The sequence below is a fragment of the Leptonotus elevatus genome, chromosome 3 (genome assembly GCF_054856555.1).
Source record: "Leptonotus elevatus isolate MCC_2025b chromosome 3, RoL_Lele_1.0, whole genome shotgun sequence".
Classification (NCBI taxonomy): domain Eukaryota; kingdom Metazoa; phylum Chordata; class Actinopteri; order Syngnathiformes; family Syngnathidae; genus Leptonotus; species Leptonotus elevatus.
Window position 1 is genome coordinate 13,482,418 of NC_141241.1, and position 20,734 is coordinate 13,503,151.

The 20,734-nt window shown below is 39.2% G+C and overlaps 1 protein-coding gene across 2 annotated transcripts in view; it reads left to right on the forward strand.

Annotated features, from left to right (window-relative positions):
• Positions 1 to 5,133: 5,133 nt before the first annotated feature.
• LOC147177030 (CUB and sushi domain-containing protein 1-like) overlaps positions 5,134 to 20,734 on the forward strand; it is a 383,887-nt gene continuing 368,286 nt past the window's right edge. For both annotated transcript variants that reach the window (XM_086070543.1, XM_086070544.1), the window contains exon 1: positions 5,134 to 5,624. In XM_086070543.1, coding sequence (XP_085926669.1) covers positions 5,489 to 5,624 — 136 coding nt within the window. In that variant the 5' untranslated portion in view covers positions 5,134 to 5,488. The remainder of the gene's footprint in view (positions 5,625 to 20,734) is intronic.

Genomic DNA, 20,734 nt, shown 5'->3' on the forward strand with positions numbered 1-20,734 from the left:
ACAAAAGTAGAAAAAAAAAATGTTAAACTAAAAGAAATAGTTAAAATGATTTTTTGACGTCTATAACCGTCAATTGCAGTAAATGAGTTAATCCATGTTTGCTGCTTGGTGCATTTTCTTCCTGTACTCTCTAATTTTGCTGTTACATTAAAACATACAAGAGTTGATATAAAAGTAGTAGTTCGTTAGATTAGAAACTTTAGAAGTTTAGCAAATTAAATTAAAAAAAAGGTACATTTTCAGTCCAAATGTTTCTGCGATATTGTGGCTCCGTCATCGTCTAATTTCGCTTCTGTCTTTCTTTCCGTTGCATCTCTATGATAACGTCCTCCTCCCTTGCTTGCTTCCTGAAGGCCCCTTTCCATCCGTCTTCCACTCTTCCTTCCCACGGGAAGCGCCTTTCCTTTTATCCCTCTTCCTTCTCTCTCCTGTCATGTTTTCCTTCTTTCCACACTTTCTCTTTGTTTACATCTTTCCCTCCTTTCTTCCCAACGTTGCTTGCAGCTATTCTACGGTAGGGACCCCATTAGCTTACCATTTCCCTTGTCCATTCATTCCATTTCGGCTATCAATACTTTTGTTTAGCCCCTCTAAACGTTCAAGAAATACAAGTAATTAACGACCAATTAAATTCCCAGAATAATCTATTTTTAACTTTTTTTTTTCCCTCTAGTGGTTAACTTCTCTTATTTGTAACATTTCCTATCATATCTCGAGATGGTGTCAACAATTTGGGCCTGAACCAAAATACTGTAATTCCCTTTTGTCATCTATGGGTAACTTTGTTTTGAAAGTAGAACAACTTGTAAGTCAGCCAGCTCTCACTAAACTGATTGTGTTGGACACTCTTACTTGCATTCAGTACTTATTTATTATTATTTCCTACCTTTTAGGCCCTGGAAAAGGTAAATTGCATTTTCTGTCCCATAAAAAGCTCTCTGGACCGCATTAGTGTACATCAGTGATTCTCAACCACTGTGCCCACAGCACATTAGTGTGCCGTGAGAAGTCGCGTGTGCCGCTGGGGAAAGTTCCAATTTCACTTAATTGGTCAGAAAAGTATTATTTATTTACTACAGCAAATGCATCCTTGATTTGCCGCATCTGTGCCAATATTGTGATGTATTCACCTGTTGCATTCATACAACAGCATCATTGTTTTGCCTTCAACCCACACTGCACACAGTGTGAGAAAATGCAGACGATACCGTCATTATTTTGTTATACTTTTTGATCATTTTTGTTTTAGATTTTTTTTTTAAATGTAAAATATTCTTGGAAAAGAGATTTTTAATCTCAATGAGTTTTTTTTTTAAACCTGGTTAAATAAAGGAATGCCTTGAAATATGAATTTATTCCATTCTGTGAATGCATCCCTAACTCAAAACACTTGTATCTCAAATCATCTCTCCCCATTGAAATGAATGGAATAGCCATTCATCAATTTCAGCGTCTCCCCAAAAAACTTATTTTAAATGTATATTTATAATATAAAATAGCCCTAAATAATATTATAGTAACATAATTAACTCATTCACTCCCAGCCATTTTCACTGAAACAACCCCCTTCGCTCCCAGCTGTTTTACTGGATTTTGACTGATTTTCCAAGGCCCACAGAATATTGTGTTCTATTGTTATAAAAACATTGAACCTACCAAAATAAAGATTACTCTCTTCTTTCATCAGGAAAAAAGTATGTTTCTATCTGTTTCCGTTTTGCAGCAATCAGCATTAGAATATAGCTAAGTTTAATAATTATTCACAAATCTGTTTAAAACCGTGGGAAAAGGAGCTTTTTGCAACATGGCCCTGGTTGATCTTGTATACTTTGCTGCCACCTGCTGGCCGTTTTTATAATAACTACCATGGCTTCAAGCATTCTCTTCAGTTCAGAGGCTGCATCAAAGCCTTCTGTATGCTCTAGCATAAATTAAAAAAACACATTAAAAAACATATAAATATGCCTTTGGGAGCATGGTAATATTTAAAATAGAACGTATTTATACGTTTTGGGGCGCAAATGAGTTAAATAGAATACAAAGGACTAAAGACTTCATGCATCATGAGTAATTCATCCTAGCTCTTTCTGGTGTGTGCCAGCCATGGTCAACGTAATGTAGGCATGTTGACACAAACAAAGAAGACGAGTTTCACCACTATTGTGAGTGACACAGTCAACTGCAGTCATTTTATTTAAGAAAGTATGCCTGTTAGTATTACAGTAAATCATGTGTCTAAGCATGTGTTGCTGTACTGTTTGTGTATACAACACATGGATGCTAACATTTCTATAGTGTTTTGTAAAGTGTGCTAGCATTGAGCTAAGCCGACTATAAGGTGGAGTTATGTGCAATTCACTTTATTTCATGTTTTGTTTGACAGTAAACTGGTAGTGGCATTAAGCAGTTTGAAGTTTCTCGTTTGTAGAATTAAGTTGTGAAGTGAGTTAACTGCGACTATACAGCGCTCGTATCTCAAACGTTTGCTCATAAGTCAGAGCAAAACATAAAAAAATAAAATAAATCTTGAAAAGTCTCAAGTAAAGTTGTTCCCATCTCGAGGCGCCACTGTATTTTCACTGGCGTACACTGGAGGGAAGAAATTTCCATTGATAAAAAGCAGCAAATGAAGGGTACCAAATTAACGAATCTGCACTATGTCACTTTGTCATCCTGATGTGACTGCAGTATTCTGGTATGTAAAGAGACATTTTAGAGCCCGCCCCCCCCAAAAAAAAACCCAACACTATTGTTTTCCTTTCTGAAAACAGAGGCCATGTGTGTTAATTATTGTTTTGGCCTGCGTGACTCTGACGTAACCAAAACAATGGCTAACCATCGTGCTGCTACTGTGAGATGATGAGTTTTTCTTCAAAGTGTATATTTACTGCACGGCTATCGCATCCAGCATTAACATACATAAATATCTATCATTCTCGGTTATTTGGACTTTTTTACATAATAAGATTTTCAGTGGGCTTTTCATGTCAGAGTAAAAAAGCATTTTTGAAAAATTATGTAATTGCGATACCTCAGTGAAATTTAGATTTCATATGTATAATTTTTTAAGGTCCTCGTCACGTTTATTTATTATTATTATTATTTTTTACAAGCACAAGAAATAAATGAATCAGTTTTATGCTAATTTGTCTACTTCCATAGAGTAGTTAATTTTCTAAAACCTTTGACTTCCAGTTTTATTTGTTAGCGTTTCATTATGACAATTTGACGAAATTCTACCAGAAAAGTGTGGCATATGACACAGGTCAGTAAGTTAGAAGTCAGTCTAAAACAATAACAACAATAATGCAGACACATTTGTGGTTTTAGCTAAACAACACTCATTTGTGGGGCGTTTTTATGAAATACTTTTCTGTAAAATATTTGGTGCTGGAAATTACCATCGTGTTTTAAATATGACACCAACAAGTCATACAGTCAATGCTATTGCGCTATGCCTGGACTCACCTCTTCTACTCTGCTGCCAGGGAAGTGTACTGTCCTTTACACGAGTCAAACAGATCCATCCATCCATCCACCTATTTTCTACGCGGCTTATCGTCATTGGGCGAGCTGGAGCCCATCCCAGCTAAATTACCGTTGTGAGTGATGGAGTTCAAGGTGAGGAAAGACAAACACTCGCCAGTCACTGGACTTGCATGCATATTACAGCATTTTCTGTTTGTTTTGCAGTTCCGAGGGAGTGAGGTCTCTTTATGTTGCCTTTGTAAAAGGTGATTGATTGTTATGATTGGTGTCCTGTCCTGCTTGTTAGGTTTTGTTTGCACCTGTACTCGTCATCCAATCATCTCCCCCAGCCACTTGTGTCTTGTCCAGGTGTCCCTCGTTGTCTCGTCAGTTGGCTTGTGTTTAGTTTCCTGGTTTCGTTCAGTCTTGGTTGGATCATTGTCGCTGTCACCACACGTCACTGTTGTTACTTTGATTTTTGGTCTTTTCATAACTTTGTTGGTTTTGCTTATTTTGAGTTGCACGCAGTTTTGTTAAATAAATCGTTTTCGGCATTACATGCATCCCTGCCGTGGTTCTCCTGCATTTGGGTCCACCACCCCAACGTGACAGATTGATTGTTATGATTATGGTTATGATTGTTACCGAAATGAATGGAAATGCCGTTCTTCTGAGCCAGCCTGCCAATAAAGTAACAAAAATGTTAATCATGTTTAATAAAAATAAAAAACGGCATTGTATGTAATTGTTGTTTATAAAAATATAAAGCAATGGCATAATTATGAGGAATGTACAGAAACTAAACAGTTTTTGCTACATTTATCAACTGACATTTTACTGCTTTCTGGTGTACGCGTCTTGGCCACTTGGGGGCAGTATAATACAGACCTCTCCAAATTGATGGCGATTGTCTGCAGTAAACTGCGGTATTAGCATTTTGATGGAAAAGGATACATGATATATGCCATATTTGGGTTCAAATAACATCACCGCATCGATGCTATTCATTAGCACATCTAAAACATTTTCCATTATGTGTTAGCAATAAGCTAGTGTAAAGGCGGTTATGTGGTTGTTGAGTTCTTACTTGATAGTTGTCACGTTTCTTTCACCTGTTCCGTTGGTAACTAGCGGGGATATCCTTCAAATTCGCTGCTATCGGCCTCTACCTTCATGCACTCCTTGATTCTTCTGGAATCCTCCACAACTTGTCATGTCATCCACATCTCCAAAACGGACCCCCTTAATGAGCCAAGAGGAAAATTAAATAATACTGAGACAAGTCGGGAGATTGCTCCATCATGGCGATGTTGTTCTCGACCAGGAACTGTCAGGTGCTCAGGATGATGTGAGATTAAGCCACGATTTATCCTGCTACAACTGCTAAAGCCTTTTTCGTGTGAAACAAAAACCCCGCTGGTTGATCGCCTGACCCCCATTGAACGCGACATTTGAGTTTGAAATATAGTTTTTGTGACACCAGTCACGGAACTTTTCTGACGCACTTGGTAGCTTGACTGTGTGGGTCTTACTTTTATTCAAATGTATCTCGATATAGTGGGTGAAGGTCTCTCACTCTCTCCCCTCCCTCCCTTTCTGTTCTTTTCTCGCAATCTCTCTCTCTCCCCTGCCTCTCAGTCGTTGCTGCTCAGTGTGCTGCGAGCATCATATCTCTCCTCCGGTTCTCCTCTCCTCTCCTCACCTTCACTGAGCCGCTCCATCCCTCCTCCTCCTCCTCTGCTATGACATCTCACACCAGCTGCGCGCTGCCTCCGCCAGCCCGACACCACTCATCCAACATGGACATGCGCGCCTGGAATAGCCGCGATTGATTTTCGGGTGGCCTTCTTTTCCTCTTTAGTGCTTTTGTTGAGCTTTTTTGAAAATATATAACAACGCAAGAAGAAAAGGAGGAGGGGGGCCGGCTGTCATCTTTTACCCCCCTCCGCTCCCTTCAGCCAAGCAGAGCGGCAAGGTGGGGGGAAGGCTTGCAGCCGGCTTGGATTTATTTAACGGCAACATGACGGATTTGGAGATGCCGTTGATGGCGATGAAGCGGAGGAGGCTGACGGTGAGGAAAATGGCACGACTAAGACGCGACCTCTCACTTCTCCTTCTGACGGGGCTCCTCGTCGGGGATTTCTCCTCCTCTGGGGGTGAGTTATTAAGTGTGTGTGTGTGTGTGTGTGTGTTTAAATAATCGGGTGGCGCAAGAAACGGGAGATCGTGCCATGCCTAACTTGTGTGCGTGCGTGCGTGTTCTGCATAGCGAGTTTCCCCCCCAAAAGAACGACATGCGCATGCTTAGATATGTGTGTGTGTGCGCGCGCTCAACATTGGAAGTCACATTCTCCTAAATTGCACTAAAGTAGTTGAAAAATGAATCATTGAAGACTTCTACCCTCACTCCGTGACGTTTCCCCAAATGGGCACCTGGGCGGCGGCGGCGGCGGCGGCGGCGGCGGCGGGACATCTGACAGTCAAACTTGCACACGGAGAGGAAGTTGGTTCTCATGTTCCTGGAGTTTTGTCTGTTGCTGTGGAGATTCCTTGAGAGGGGATGGATGCTCCGTGTCAGCGGGCCTGCGGTGCTGATGCTGCTTAGCGCCGGTGGGAAGTTGGTGACCAACATGGATGCAGCTCAGTGGGAGGAACGTGTTAACATTCTGCTTTTTTTGGTGCAGCGAGCTGACTTGTCTTCGTCAATGGCTTCTCTGTCCTGTGCCCTCGCCAGCTCCATGCTTGTCACTGTCAGCCTGTCACGCGTGCACCAACCTGTCACAAAAGGGTGCCGCTATAGCCTACAAACAGTGGTTTTATGCATCTGTATATTGATCCCGAGCCTATAAACGGCGTTTGAGTGTTTGTAAGTGGACTAACTGTATTTTTTTGGGGGTTGAGTAACAATTCTGAAGAATAAAAATAATATATTACAAGCAGTGAAAATAGTAGTGGTGGCCTGGCTAGCTACCCCTCCCGTAGTCTTCAGAGCTATGAACAGGATGGCTTGTTCCCAGTGGCGGGCAGTGCATTTTGGTACCTGGACCTTCAATGAAGACTTAATCAGTTTTAATCCACATCTTAATTAATGCCGCCACTATCACCTTGCAAGTATAGTAACCATCAATACTATCAAAGACCACAATATAACTGCATACAACTGTGCTTCGTACTTTTTCAGCAGTTCAGAAACGATAATTATCCAGTATGACAACAACTAGGGATGGGCAAGCAAGGTATCGGTGTTGGGTCGATACCCGGCCTTATTTCAAGGTATCGGTGCTTGCGTCTTGTGGCCGTTTTACCATCAATATTAGAGTAGAAAATTGCCATGTCAAAAACATTCAAATAAAATACATCATACTCACCAGAAATGCTGATTGTTAAATGTAATAACATTGTGTATGGATCAATACAGACATATTTTGCATGTCAAAGTTGCCTGTAATAGCATTTGTCCTGGACAACCACTCAGAGGAGGGAAAAAATGCTGACATCATCGAGGGCCAGCACTCTGATCTTATGAGGGCGCATTTGAAATCGGATTGGTTGGGAAAAAACAACAACAGTCCCATTCCTACTATATGCGCCAGAATGACTGATTCTGAAGGCCCTGGGGAGATTAGACATGGCAAAACACACAGACTGAAATCTGGAAAATGAATGAATAAATAAATAAATAAATAAATAAATCCAACATCCCCATAACCTGAAAGCAGTTCAACCAAGAGAAACCCTTCAATTAATACAATTTCATGCAACAAACGCCTTCTACTGCTTGCTGGCTTGTTTCGGCTGCATGCACAGCAACAACTACTGGTGGGCCAATTAAGTGCTACGGGTCCACCAGTGTGGAGGGTGCGAATGCTTGACTTGCCAAGCCATGCTACATAACTGCATGTTTAAGCGGTTTGGGAATTAGGCAACCTCTGCTATCTGTGCAGACACGTTTATGCACATATTTTCCTCCCTCTTCATCAGCTTTCCCCCAAACATTGCAAAGCCTCATAATAAGATGATCAGAAAGTGTTTTATAGTCTAATATAAACAACAAAAAGTTAACCTATTGCACTGCTCTGCAGCAGATCAGCAGCTACATTTACTTATTTAAGAGTTGCGCACCCGGTGATGGACTTAAAGGAAATTAAAGGGCAAACAGACATCTGGAAAGACAGAAGGGGGGGGCGGCAATAATTTATTTTGTGTGTCCGCAAAGCACAGATGGTTGCCACCTTTTAAATGTGGATGATGCACTTTAAATTCAAAGACGCAACTAATTATTGATTGTCTGGAAATGTCATTTAAAATGTTAGGAAAAGTCAAGAAAGTTTACCAATCCTGGTGACATTAAAATGCGGGGATACAAATTGATCAAATGTCAAAAACGGATTAAGATAATTCATATGCTGTTATAATATAATTATTATGCTGTTAATTGGCTTGTTTGGTTGGAAAACAGTGGTTGCGATACGACTAAAGGTAGCATGCTAATAGTTTAGGAACGTTGTATTACTTATCAAACTGCTTCAAACACACGCCCACAGATTTAATTACTTGCTAACTAAAAAGGAACCCCCGACTGTCATGACAAGTTTGCTCTATATTATTTGTTTGATTGTTACTAACATATTAATGAGATTCATTTTCCCAAAATGATTTCCAGTTTAGTACATTAACGTCAATAGAGAAAACAAGTTGAGCCTCGTAGCGTTCCTAAAGAAGCACGCTCCCCCACGCCGTGCTCTTGTCATTCACCAGACGCATTCAAGAGTTTTGATCGTCCCTTTATGCTGCATTCACACCAAAACCGGGGGAGGTCGTTGAGGACGCGTTTGGAGCCGCACGTCGCGACAAAAATCCGCACACTTTGCATGTTCACCAAGGCTGAACATTTTTGGGGCATTTCGCCTCGCGGCAGCCAATCGGCTTCGAGTACCGGCTACGTCACACAGAGCGTCCCGTCCGTTGTCACCCCGAGCGCAACAACACGGCCAACCGGGACCGAATGGCGAGCAAGGAAATAGCATACAAGTGCTATTAAGTGTATTTATTTACTGTTGAAACGTACCTCAAAAATCTCTCGTTGCTGAGAAAATAGTGCCCAGGAAAAAAGTGGAAGTAGTCGGCGTTGCTCTCTTTTTGTTGACGGGTAAAGTGCTCTATATGTCGTTCACCAAGGGACACGCCTCCTCCTCTCTGGTGTACGCGAATGCATGAATGAGCGGCGATCGTTCCAAGAAACTCTATGCGGTGAAAAGCTAGCGAAGGAAGCGTTCCAGGTCGCCTTTTTGGTTTTGGTGTGAATGTAGCATTAGGAACGCTACGGAGGCTTACCGTGCTTTCTTTATAGGCGTTTTCACATTGCTCGGCCATTCTACTGGAAATTATTTTTGAAAAATTAATAACAACCAAATAAATAACATAGAGCAAACTTGTCATGATAGTCGGGGTTCCTTTTAAGGTGAAAACCAACACATGTATGCACACCGAGTGACAATTATCCGACATTGAGTCAATGCCAAACAACAAGACCTTGCAAAATGTCCGTCCCTTGTGTGTAGCTCCATTGGCATACTAATATCATACACGGGAAACACATTGTCCCTGTAGATGAGGAGATGACTGAATTAAAAGGAACTTCAGTCTAAACTCACAACATGCTCCAGTGAGACAAAATGGACGAATGCGTGCATCACCAAGGCCATCGCGCGTCCTCACGTTGACAGATAATGAGATTAACTTCTTGGGAATTGGACATCAAATCCCATGTGATGTTTGGATTTGCCTTCCATATGTGAGCTCGGGTACAATTGTGTAATGACAAAATCATTGTGGAGCCAGATCGTCACAATATTTCTAAAACTTTTTTGTTGTTAATTAAAACAAAAAAAAATCGATCCGTGGGTCACAAATCAAGAAATTCAACCATAACTGTATTTGATCATTATATTTCTAGTAAGTCATCATCATTTATGCAGCTGTGTTTGCATGGGACCTTTCTTGTAAGTTTTTTGTCGCCAAAAGTTCAGTATAAAAGCAGCATCAAATTGTATTGTACTGTAACAGTACAGCAATCAACAAACTAACAAGCAAATGCATAAATAAGAGAAGACAAAATAGATAAAAACCAATACACAATGCTGGCATAAAATTCCGGATGAATGTACGAAATGGCTTGCATTTAATTGATAGTCCGAGGTTCTTCCAGCAAAACAAGTTTTACTGCGCCTGAGTGTGAGCTCAATGTGGAGATGCTGAGGATGAAGGCTGTGATATATACAGCACACAATTATTTTTACATTCATGAATAAAATCTCTACTTTTTCAAAATACGAGGGGGGTTTCTCTGAATTACAGTACATTCCTCAGTGTCCGATTATGTCCAACTCATGTCAGCCCTACTTCCTTCGTAAACTCACCATTTTGAAGCATCTGAGCAACTCTTGTCATGGCCCGTTATGTCATCAAACAGTATTTCTCCACATTCTGAGACATTTCCACTGTATTTTCTGTGTGCTCGTTGAAAGGTAACAAATCCGACCATGAGGTAGTTCTGGCAGAAAAACAAGTTAGACCTTGCGTGTCAATTTGCAGGAAAGAGCGGCGTCTCTTTGAGTGAGTGATTGTCTGGTATTTCAGCACCCTTCTCACAAGAATCAACTCACTTTGCTTTTCTTTTTTTCTACTCTTATTGCAATTAAAACACTCTATGTGCATGCTTTAATAAGATCCCGAATAGGAGGCTCTAAATGGTATGTTCACTCAACCAATTTTCCCAACACACAGTGATTTTTAAAGACTGGTATGTGGGTTCTCTTTATTGGTAAGTGGGGGGGGGGGGGGTCGACCTTAAACATTTCCTGACAATTCTATGTTATATGTAGGGGTGTGAATTGTCATAGGTCACGATTCGATTCGATACCGATTAAAAAAAATAAAAAATAAATACCGATTAATCCTGATACGAATTTCTGAGTTGATTATTGCGATTTTTTTACAACTCAAATTTAGAAAATACTAATCAGTAAACTTGTGCATGTACAATGTAAGATTTGTATGAAAATGTATTATTTATCTGAAACTTCAGGCTTATAACAGTGAGCCACTGTATTTAACAAACAATTTGTTGCAATCTGTTTCATGTTTTAACATCATTGAAATAAAATATTAAGGCTTAATATTCCATTAATATAACATTCTTCCCTGCTTAACGTGTGAACCCTAACCCTAAGTAAGAGGTTTTGTTGAATATTTCCATAAAAAAATTATGTTTAAACATCGATTCGGCCACATATTGAATCAATTCGAGAATTGCGCGCTGTAAGTTTGCGATATATTGCCGAATGGATTTTTTTTTACCACCCCTAGTTATATGTAACTTCACTTGTCTAAGCATGACATTCTGATTAATATTACATTTGTGGAATATGAGTTATGAAGCAAAATCAAGCCGTTTTTATCCATCTCAGTGGGCGGCCATTTTGCCACTTGATGTCGACTGAAGATGACATCACAGTTGCTCAGGCAATGGCCGATCACGGCTCGCCTGTTTTCTGAAGCTGAACTATGATTGGTTGTTACCTGAGCAACTGTGGTGTAATTCTCACATGACAGCAAAATATTCAAGTACACATTTTGTCGGACTTACGTGCAATACATTTTAATTAAGTACTGTTTTTGTTTTAATTTTCCTATACAGCATTTTAAATGACCAATTGTCACAGCGCAGAAATGACCCAGACACAAGGAAATGCAGTGTTGACAGTTTTGTCCGAGGTGACATGGCATGACTCCTTCTTGTGGCTGTCTCCTTTAGTTGCCATTTCACAAATATTTACACAAGCAAAAAATTTCCCGCCATCATTTCATATTTTTTGCACCATTTAAAGATGTGAATCAGTAGATCGGTGTCCATATTGGTTTGCATCCTCAATCCAGTTTGCACCCATTTTTTGCATGTGCAAATCTTTTGTAAGTACAAAAGTACTGGACAGAGCCACATTTATAAGGTCAGTCGTCACTGATGTTGGACCTGAGAGGGGGCATCGCTCACAATCTAGTTTATTCAACTGCATCCCAGATCTGTTCGATGTGTTTAAATGTCAAGTTCTTCCATGTTTATCTCATCAAAGCATACCTTCATAGACCTTGCTTTGTGCACCGGCAACCAAAAAGGGGGCTTCCTTAAATTGTTGCTACAAAGTTGAAAGCATCCAATTTTCCAAAATGTCTTGAAAAAAAGGTGTCTAGCTTAACCCCTGGCTGATTAAGAAGTGTGTCACAATACTTTTGTTTGCATAGTTTTTAAAAATGTTTGAACAGTAACGTTGCAATTATCGTATAGCGGACGTTGAGCATGTGATGGCGAACGTCTCTCTTCAACATATTGCTGCTTCATGCTGGCTTTCAAATGAGATACTGCTTTGACAGAAGTTTTAAAAGAGCCTTGGCCTACATACAGTAGATTATAACGTAGGACGAGATGGTAGAGGGAGGCGAGAGTGTGTGTGAGTGTGTGTGAAGACAAAGAATGTTTGCAAGAGAGATTGGGACAGAGGCGCAGACAAAGTGAAGGGGAAAATGAAAATGTATTCCTCAGCAGACACGATTAATCACAAACGACTTTCCCATCTTGTGCTGCTCTGCTAGTAATGTCTGGAATTAAATGATGACATCATAACCCTGTCCATCTTGAATTTATAACTCGGATTTGTAGGGGAATACTATGGTACAATACTCGACATATTGGAGAGTGTGCATTTTTTAATATGAATTAGGAGAAGAATTTAGTGACATTTTTCAACGTGCTCACCAAGAGTACAGGATTTTGTACATGCAGTTGCATATTGGAAAACCAAATAATGTACACTTCTCAATTATTATTATTATTAATAATGTTATAATAATATGATAAATTATAATCATTAAAATATTAAATAAACTAATAAATAAATAAACATATAATAAAATAATACAAATAAATATGAAAAGCCCCCCCACACAAAAAGGTTAAATAGAGTTGATTTATTTGATCCACTTGGCTAACTCTGCTAAAAGTGCATAATCACTGCCAGACACTTTCAAAGCTGAGTTCCCCCTTTTTGCCAGCTATTATCGAGCATTTTAATTTGAGATGAGCCTTAATTGAAGGTGTCACAACTCACAAAGCTCTTGTGACTCTATTACGATTAGGAATTCCAAATTAGAAATTAGAAGAATAGAAAATTGACATTAATTTTATGCAATTTTAACAGGAAATGCTGTGTTGAGATGGGTCTTTCTTGAATTTGATCTATTGTTGTTTTGTTTTCGGCGGGATGGCTTTTTGTTTTGGTGCTAGTGGCTGCTCAAGAGTTGAGTACTCGCCCCGGTATTGGTCTGAACAAAAGTGGTATCCACTATCCAACCTCTCTTATTTCGACTGATCTTTCAAGAGCCAACAGAATATTATGTTCTATGACAAAATAAACCCTGATTTACCAAAAGAAAGAGCAGACACTGTTTTTGACTCACCAGTAGTAAAACATGGGTTGGTTTCACCAAAAATAGGTTTCTGATCAAAACGCGGAGACAATGAGCTTTTTGTGACGACAAACATGCAACCCTGATGCTAATATTGTTAGCTTTTGTGACACCTCAAACTACAAAATAAAAACAAGATTGAGAAATGACTTTTGATGGCCAAGTAATAATTTATTCACTGACACGCGACTAAGAAACGGGCCGTGAGTTTTGTTGAGTTCAACGTCCTTCCTTATTCACAAATGCATCATATTTTCTCACAATTCAGAAGATTAGAATCTTAAACCTGCTTCAGGAATCTTGTAGATGGTCGGGTGGCAAATGCAGTTTTGAGGCTCCAAGGTTTGATTAAGCAATCACAAGTATCATAACTCTCACTTTTCTTTTTACACATTTGTAAATAGACACATAGGGTACATAACACAACAGCATCCTTTTATTCCATTGCATGGGCAGTCCAATTGGGCCGACCTACACTAATGTGATTATTTTGCCTCAAAGCAATGTCTGCATACCTCCAGCATATAAAAAAAGTACGCAAAAAAAGGGCCAAGTCCCCAAAAGTATGTCTGTTGAGCTGTAAATTGCAAGCACACATCAAGACCCTGAAAGTTGTTGTAATTGGATGGTGGCGAGCTTTTAATGTTGTTTCATTGACACAACAGTTTGTTGCTGTTTCTCTGTAGCTTTTGGTGCAGACGCCTCGCTGTGGTGGGAGCGGAGGGTTATTTCATAACACAGGATTACTCAGCCAGCTCTAAAAATAAGCATGAAATGAACCTCTCGACTGGCGTTCATAATGAAAGATTGCTCCGTGTGGCTACAAGAGAGCCATGAAAACTAATATCCAAATTCAATTTGACAAATTGCTGCAGAACATCAACAGTTATGGTATATTTTACCAGTTCTAATAAAGCGGGTGCCATCATTTCCACTAGTGTTGATGGCTGCAATATATTCTCTATGAAGAAATGACACCGTGTACTTGGCGGTAAATTCATTGCACATCGAAGTTAGTGTGCACTTGTTGCTCAACAAGCCTGTATAAAAGTAGCTAATAATATATTGTACTGTTTTTGTTTATGTGCTATGTGTCAGGGAGTTGTGCTGATCCGATCACGTGATCAGAAATCAGGGCCAATCACGTAATTTTCAGTTAATTGGTAAAAAGATCGTCTTTTTATTTTATTTAATTTTTTAAAATTGTTTTTATATTATTTTTATTTTTTAATTAATGTTATTATATATATATATATATATATATATATATATATATATATATATATATATATATTTATTATTATTATCATTATTTTTTAAATTATTATTTTACTCAAGACCGTGTTTGTGCTCTGTAGCCACAGAGCTTATTCGTCCGAAGCTTGCTAAGTTAAACAAGGCACATGGAGAGATGTCGTAACATTTTGCTAACCCGGCCAACAGTCCTGGCAAGCTTGAAAGATACTGTACACAAAACTGAACTAGTGGCGTTGTCAGAGTCAAAAGAGTGGCAGCTCGGCAAAACTTCAACATTTAAACAAGTTGCATTCAAATAGAAATCAAACAAGTGTGAATTATTTTGCGATGGGCAAACTGGCCTGCGTTTGACGAGGCAATTAATCAATAGCGTTGTTTGTAGATGAGCGGAGTCGAACACTTACCCATAAATTATGCAGCTGCAGTGAGTCATGCATTTAATTAAGACATATGCTTCTAAATAATGACGCAAATGTATTGTTTATGATGGATAAAATCAAATGCATTGTCTGACTGTTCGGATTTGACTATGAGCCGTCACTTAAAATTAAGTGACTTAACTAGGATGCAAAAAAAATAAAAATATGATCAGGAATCAGTCATCCCTATGGTTCACATCCACTGTTGACTTTATAATGTGAATATGCGTATTCTCGCTCCTCGTTTGACACCATCATTTCGTAACTAAACGATGTCATCATTATCAACAGAAATTTGTTCTATTGCATTTTTACTGAGTGGCTGCTTTGCGAATCGAAGCTCCAATCACAAATTCCTACCTCTTATTATGTTTTCAAGGTTTCACGTTTTTTTGTATGTTCTAAGGGTAGAAAGACTCAAATGTTTCACTCCTTCAGTTCCCTTAATATAGTGAAATTGTGATGGTTTCCTCCATTTGGTGTCTTGAAATATGTGCTTAATTAGTTCCTTGATCATGCTTGTAACTCAAAACACTCATACATTATCTTAAGTCATCATTCCCTATTGAAATACCATAAATCTGTCTTTACTGATTGTTGTGGTCAGATCAGTCAAATCATTTAAAACATCTGAGACTGACATCAACTGTTTTTTAGACAGTGGTTGTGTGAGCAATCCATGACATTATCAGGTCTCAGCTTTCTAAAGGGGGGCGGGGCATGCTAAAAACTCTGCAGGGTGGCCAAACCCTATTTTGTTTCCTGTTATTTTGAAAGTGTAAATGATGGAAATAAAATCCAACTTTTTTTTTGACATGTCATAAGAATGACACATCTGTACTTTTTTTTTTTCTCCATCTTTCCTTTCCCTAAAATTTTTACCTGGGGTGCCCAAACATTCAATTGTATGTAAGTGTATAATAGCTGCATCGTGATATTTTTTTTATCAATGTTCTAAGAATACTATGATGCAGTCTTAAAACAGTTGGGTCAAAAATAACCCAACTATCGAGTCAAAAATTGACCGATTCTCTACTTGGGTCAATTCGACCCAACCTTGAGCCAAGAAATGGGTCTTTTAGTGTAAAACAACTCATAAATATTGGTCAGATCCTCTATTTGGCTCAAAAAATTGGGTCATTTTGTATAAAACAAGCCAGAAAGTTGAGTCAAATTTACCCATTAAATTGATTGTTTCATTTAATTCCCATCGACAAACTGCATACAGGTATGAATGTGTTAATTGTGGTTTTGCATGTCTAAATTACATTGTTGCCAAGTGCAAAACGCTTTATTGGGATATATAGTTATTTCATTAAACTGACCTGTTATTTGACAAAAAAAATGATCAAAAGTGGTATTGGTACTTGGTATCGGTGTTCTACTCAACGGTCGAGTACTCATACTGGTATCGAACATATACCATTCACCAAAATGTTCTTCTAAAATAGAGATGAATTAATTACAAATTTGTAAAAGGTTAGTGAAATTGTGATTTTCCCCTACTAGGTAGACCAGCTCATCCCTAATTGAGCTTTTATCCAATGGCATGTTGGAATGCATGAGAAAGTTCCATCCAAACAATGTCCAGATGCATTGTGGTCATCTGCGACACATCTTCATGCACGTCGATGCAAGAATATCGGCATATCATAAAACCGGGAGATTTTTATGCCAATACACAACAACCGGAAGAAGGTAATTCCGAGTATCAGCAAATAAAATGTGTAAGTCTGTTCAAAACAGCTGTTCATGTGAACATATGGATATCTTATCTGTCTATCATGATGTGTAAAGGTGCAAAATACTGTAATTTGCACGCTAATGAGAGCCCTAACTGTCAAGGAGGTCAGACATGTGAAAAGATGCTGTTATCAACATATGGCCGACTTGTCTCCGGGCCAGCTTGCTATAGTCATTTGGTTGTTACTGATCAAGTGGTGAGCGTGTGGGGTCAGCGTGATGGCGAGTCAAAAGGCGCTTTAGATCCATTTTGCCTGCGATTTTGTGTACAGCGACGTTACCTCGCCGCGCTAAATGCGAGTGCTTGGTGCAGCTGAAGGCGAGAGCTGATGTGTTTGTTTCGCGAAGCACTTTTGCTGCTTTAGCCGTTTTGCTTTGTTGGTGCGGCATTTTGTGTAAGCTGTAGGGTAATGGCTGGCTCGCGGGCTAACATTAAGCAGGCTAATGTGTCTGTTAATGTCACATTAGTGTTATTTTAGCTTTTCCCGCACTTAGTCCCATGGTTTAAGGCCATTGTGTGTGTGTGTGTGTGTGTCACAGCACACCTACGCTGTGTTTGTGTGTGTGCGTGCGCGTGCGACCGCATTTCACATATGGAGGCAATAAGTTACATTTCCATTTCAAAGCAATGAGTCAGCAGCAGCAGAAGCTACTTTCATCCATTAATGTGATTTTAGGGAGAAAGCGAGACGGGGAAACATGCTGATGGAAATGCACGGAGCTCCAGTAATTATTAAACTCCAGGTTCGCAGAAGATTTCTGTTGTTCCGGAGCTATCTTGGCGCTCGTTGACAAGCACCTCCCATTTTCTACCGCCACATCCTCCCGCAGTCAATTGGCCCACTTTTTTCTTTTTTTAATTGAATTAACGTGGACTCTACTTATCGGAATAGCTCAGTATTTTAATGCAGCTGTTTCTCACATGATCTGCTTCACTGGACTGCAAAGTGTGTTGTTAGTGTGTAAAAAAAAAAAGAAGAAAAAAAAGGTGAAACATTTAAAGGACAGGCAGTCTGCGAGCGTTAGTGTTTACCTCAATCTTCAAAGGCAAAGTGCTTGAGGTCAGGGTCGGATTCGTGTGAGTGTTTCGGAAGGGGATAGTTACAGGCTTGTTTGACGCTTGAATGCTCTTCTGTGTGTGTAAACGACCATGCGCAAGATTTACGCGCATCTTCTGCTTTGAGTGCGTCCCTGCAAGATGTAGCCGTGCATGCTGTATTCATGTCGTGCAAGGTGGAATTGGCTTACATCAGTGTTGTCTATTTGTTTACAAAAGTCTTCATGCACGAGTCCATGTTGAGTTTTTGTGTGCGCAAACGTGCTGAGAGCACAAAGTAGGAGGAAAATGCTCTTTAGGCTAATGCAGCGCAGTACCTACTTACAACTAGTGGAGGCGCTGTTGATTCAGTCTCAACTACTTGCTGGCTAAATTAAAACGCCAGCAAGAGGAAGGTGAGCTTTATTTACGAATCCGACTCAATGTGATATGAAAACAGGAGTTCAGAACAGCCCTTTGAAATATAGTAGATAATGACTTTATGTAGATCAGTGGTGTCCAAATTACGGCCTGGGGGGCATTTGTGGCCCACCTCCCTTTTTGTAGCCAATATAAACTAATTATACTCTTTAAAGTTTATCATTGCAATTCCATATTTATTTCGGTAACATTCAGAATAATTTCTTCTTTTTTTTTTTACATTCAGTATATTATTTACTGCTTGTAAATACTTTTGTAAAACTTTTCTAGAGTAGAGATGCAAAAAAAAAAATATATATATTAAACAAAAATGGTAACGTTTCTCTTTGTAACTGAATGAATTAATGATGATGTTTCAGAAGCAAAAATATTTTCCTCACACAGCCTGCTGTTTGTGTCTAGTTCTGATTAATTGTGAACATATCACATTAATTATAAACTAAGATCTTTAAGTCAACTCTGCTTTAAACATTGTCATCTTATTACGAATTACAGGGCGTATCTATTTGAATGGCAATACTGTGGGCCACCACAAAATCATGAAAAATCCTAAACTGTTTTGCATGATCACCTTTTAACAAATGTTAAAAAATAACTCAAAAGGGCACAAAATGACGATAATACATAATTGCTTGATTGACTGGTTTTTAGCACGTTTAATAATATGTCAACGTGGCCCTTGCATCTTTCCATTTCTCTGTATCAAAGGAAAACGTTTGGACAGCTGCCCACCACACATGGCACTCTCCATTCTCAGGAGAACTTTCTGCACTCTGTATGTGCGCGCGCAAAACAAGTGTTTATTGTTGGAGGTGTTATGTGATCATTTTTAATGCATGTCTGCATTAGCAGCTGTTTGTGAACTAAGTATGTGTGAGTAGTGTACATCTCCATATAAATGTATAAAGCCACAGGCAATCGTTCCTAGGAGCGTCGTTCATACTCTATCCATTTTTAATGATCGGTAATGGTCGCTAGCAGTCTTAAACCGACAACGGGAGGACCCAGCAAAGGAAAAGGGGCAACAACAACAACAACAACAAACAACATTTTACTGTACACTAAGAAAGGGAAGGGTCAAAGGGCAGATGGTCTGATCGTGAGAAAGAGGGAGAGACGGAGGCAGGGGGAGAGCGCAGGAGGGTGTTAATAGATGTTAGCTTGTGAACACATCTTCGCGCCGCTGCAGAAAAGGTCCCGTGGTACGACGTGCTGCAGCAGTGGAGCCCTACAGGGAAGAGGAAGAGTCCCGCCCGCAGGCTGTCTTACTGTTGCAGCAGATTTACTGACTATATGATGGACAGGTTGTCAACTTGATTGACTGACTTGCTGACCGAATTGCTAGCGTTACAGAGTGGGTACGTGATCAAGTGAGGGATTGGTCCACTTCGGAGAGGCCATGGAGAAAGTTGTTTTAAATGTGTTTACAAGATGGATCTGCAATGAGTTTTAAGGTCCCAAAGGACAAGGAAATGTACTTTGCACACTATAATTGTTTAAGTGCTTGTTTTCAAGTTTACGTACTGAGAACCCCCTAAAGTGCAGATTTTTAAGTGAGCTTTTTTCCTTCTTATTTTATTTTTATTTTTTTACGAGTTTTTACAATATACAGGTAAGTCCAAAATTAGAGTTCCATTATTTCAATGGAATACCACATGCCGGGCAGCACTTGAAAGAGATGCAGCATAATTAACAGCAAGAATAAGATACAAAAAGTCCCAACAATAATAGTCATTGCTCCCACAGAGCAGAGAGACTAGTTTTATTGTATGCTCTGTTTGTATGTGTTGCTAATTTGTTTTCAAGTAAGTAGCAATTTTTTTGTAATTACCTCAACGTTTATGCTAAATACTGTTAGCGTGTCTCCTGCATTTCACATGACAGGTTAGCATTAAGCTTGCAACTTACATTATTCTATGATTTGGTTTAACATTTTGTTCTTGAAATATAAATGTGAAATTCGTTTTTTTTGTTTGCTCTGGTTTAATGTGTTGCTACTTGATGTGCAACATCTATGCTAATTGCCGTTAGCCTGTCTCTTACATTTAGCAGGATATGTAAGATAAACTAAAAGGCTTAAGCTATTAAAGTTTTTTGAATTTTATTTAATTTTAATTTTTTTATTGTATGCTCTGTTTGTGTTGCTGCTTGTGTGTAGCAGTAACATCTATGCTAACGTTTCCTTTAAAGGGTGTTATAAGATTTCTTTCCCAATTCTTGAAAACAGGCACTGAAGAATACTTTAAAATGTGTGTGTGTGTTATTTTTAAGTATGTTTGAAGCGTGTGAGAGGTGGGTAAAATTATGTGAGTTAGTATTCTACCAAATATTACGCAATCTTTTGTTGCAGATGCAGAAGGTAAAAACAAAAAAACGTTCACGCTACTTGCCATATTGATGTTTGCAGACACGTATTTAGGCCATTTTGAGGGGTGCTTCAGTATATAGATATATTTTTACCGTGTGTTCTTTGAAACAAGCTAGAAATTTATAGCTATAATATGTATATAAAACCATAGAGTTTAAAAGTAATATTTAAACCACCTCGACCCTTCCCCCTCCCCTGCTTACAAGTCGACGAGCGGAGCGCGTCGTCCTCAGTCCAATCACAGGGTACGTCGCTCTAGGTGAGTGAAAGTGTTCCTTCCTTTTACCACGATATGTGAAAAGTTTCCTTCTACCACTCAACACCAACACATTATTTTCATTACGAGTCTGCTTTTTTGCTTCTCAATCATGTTGCTGCGTGCTAATGAGGGAAACAAGTGTTAATATTAATGTCTCTATTGTGCTGCTATTGACTAGCTTACTATAAGCTGGCGTGCGTGCGTGCGTGCGTGGTGTGTCT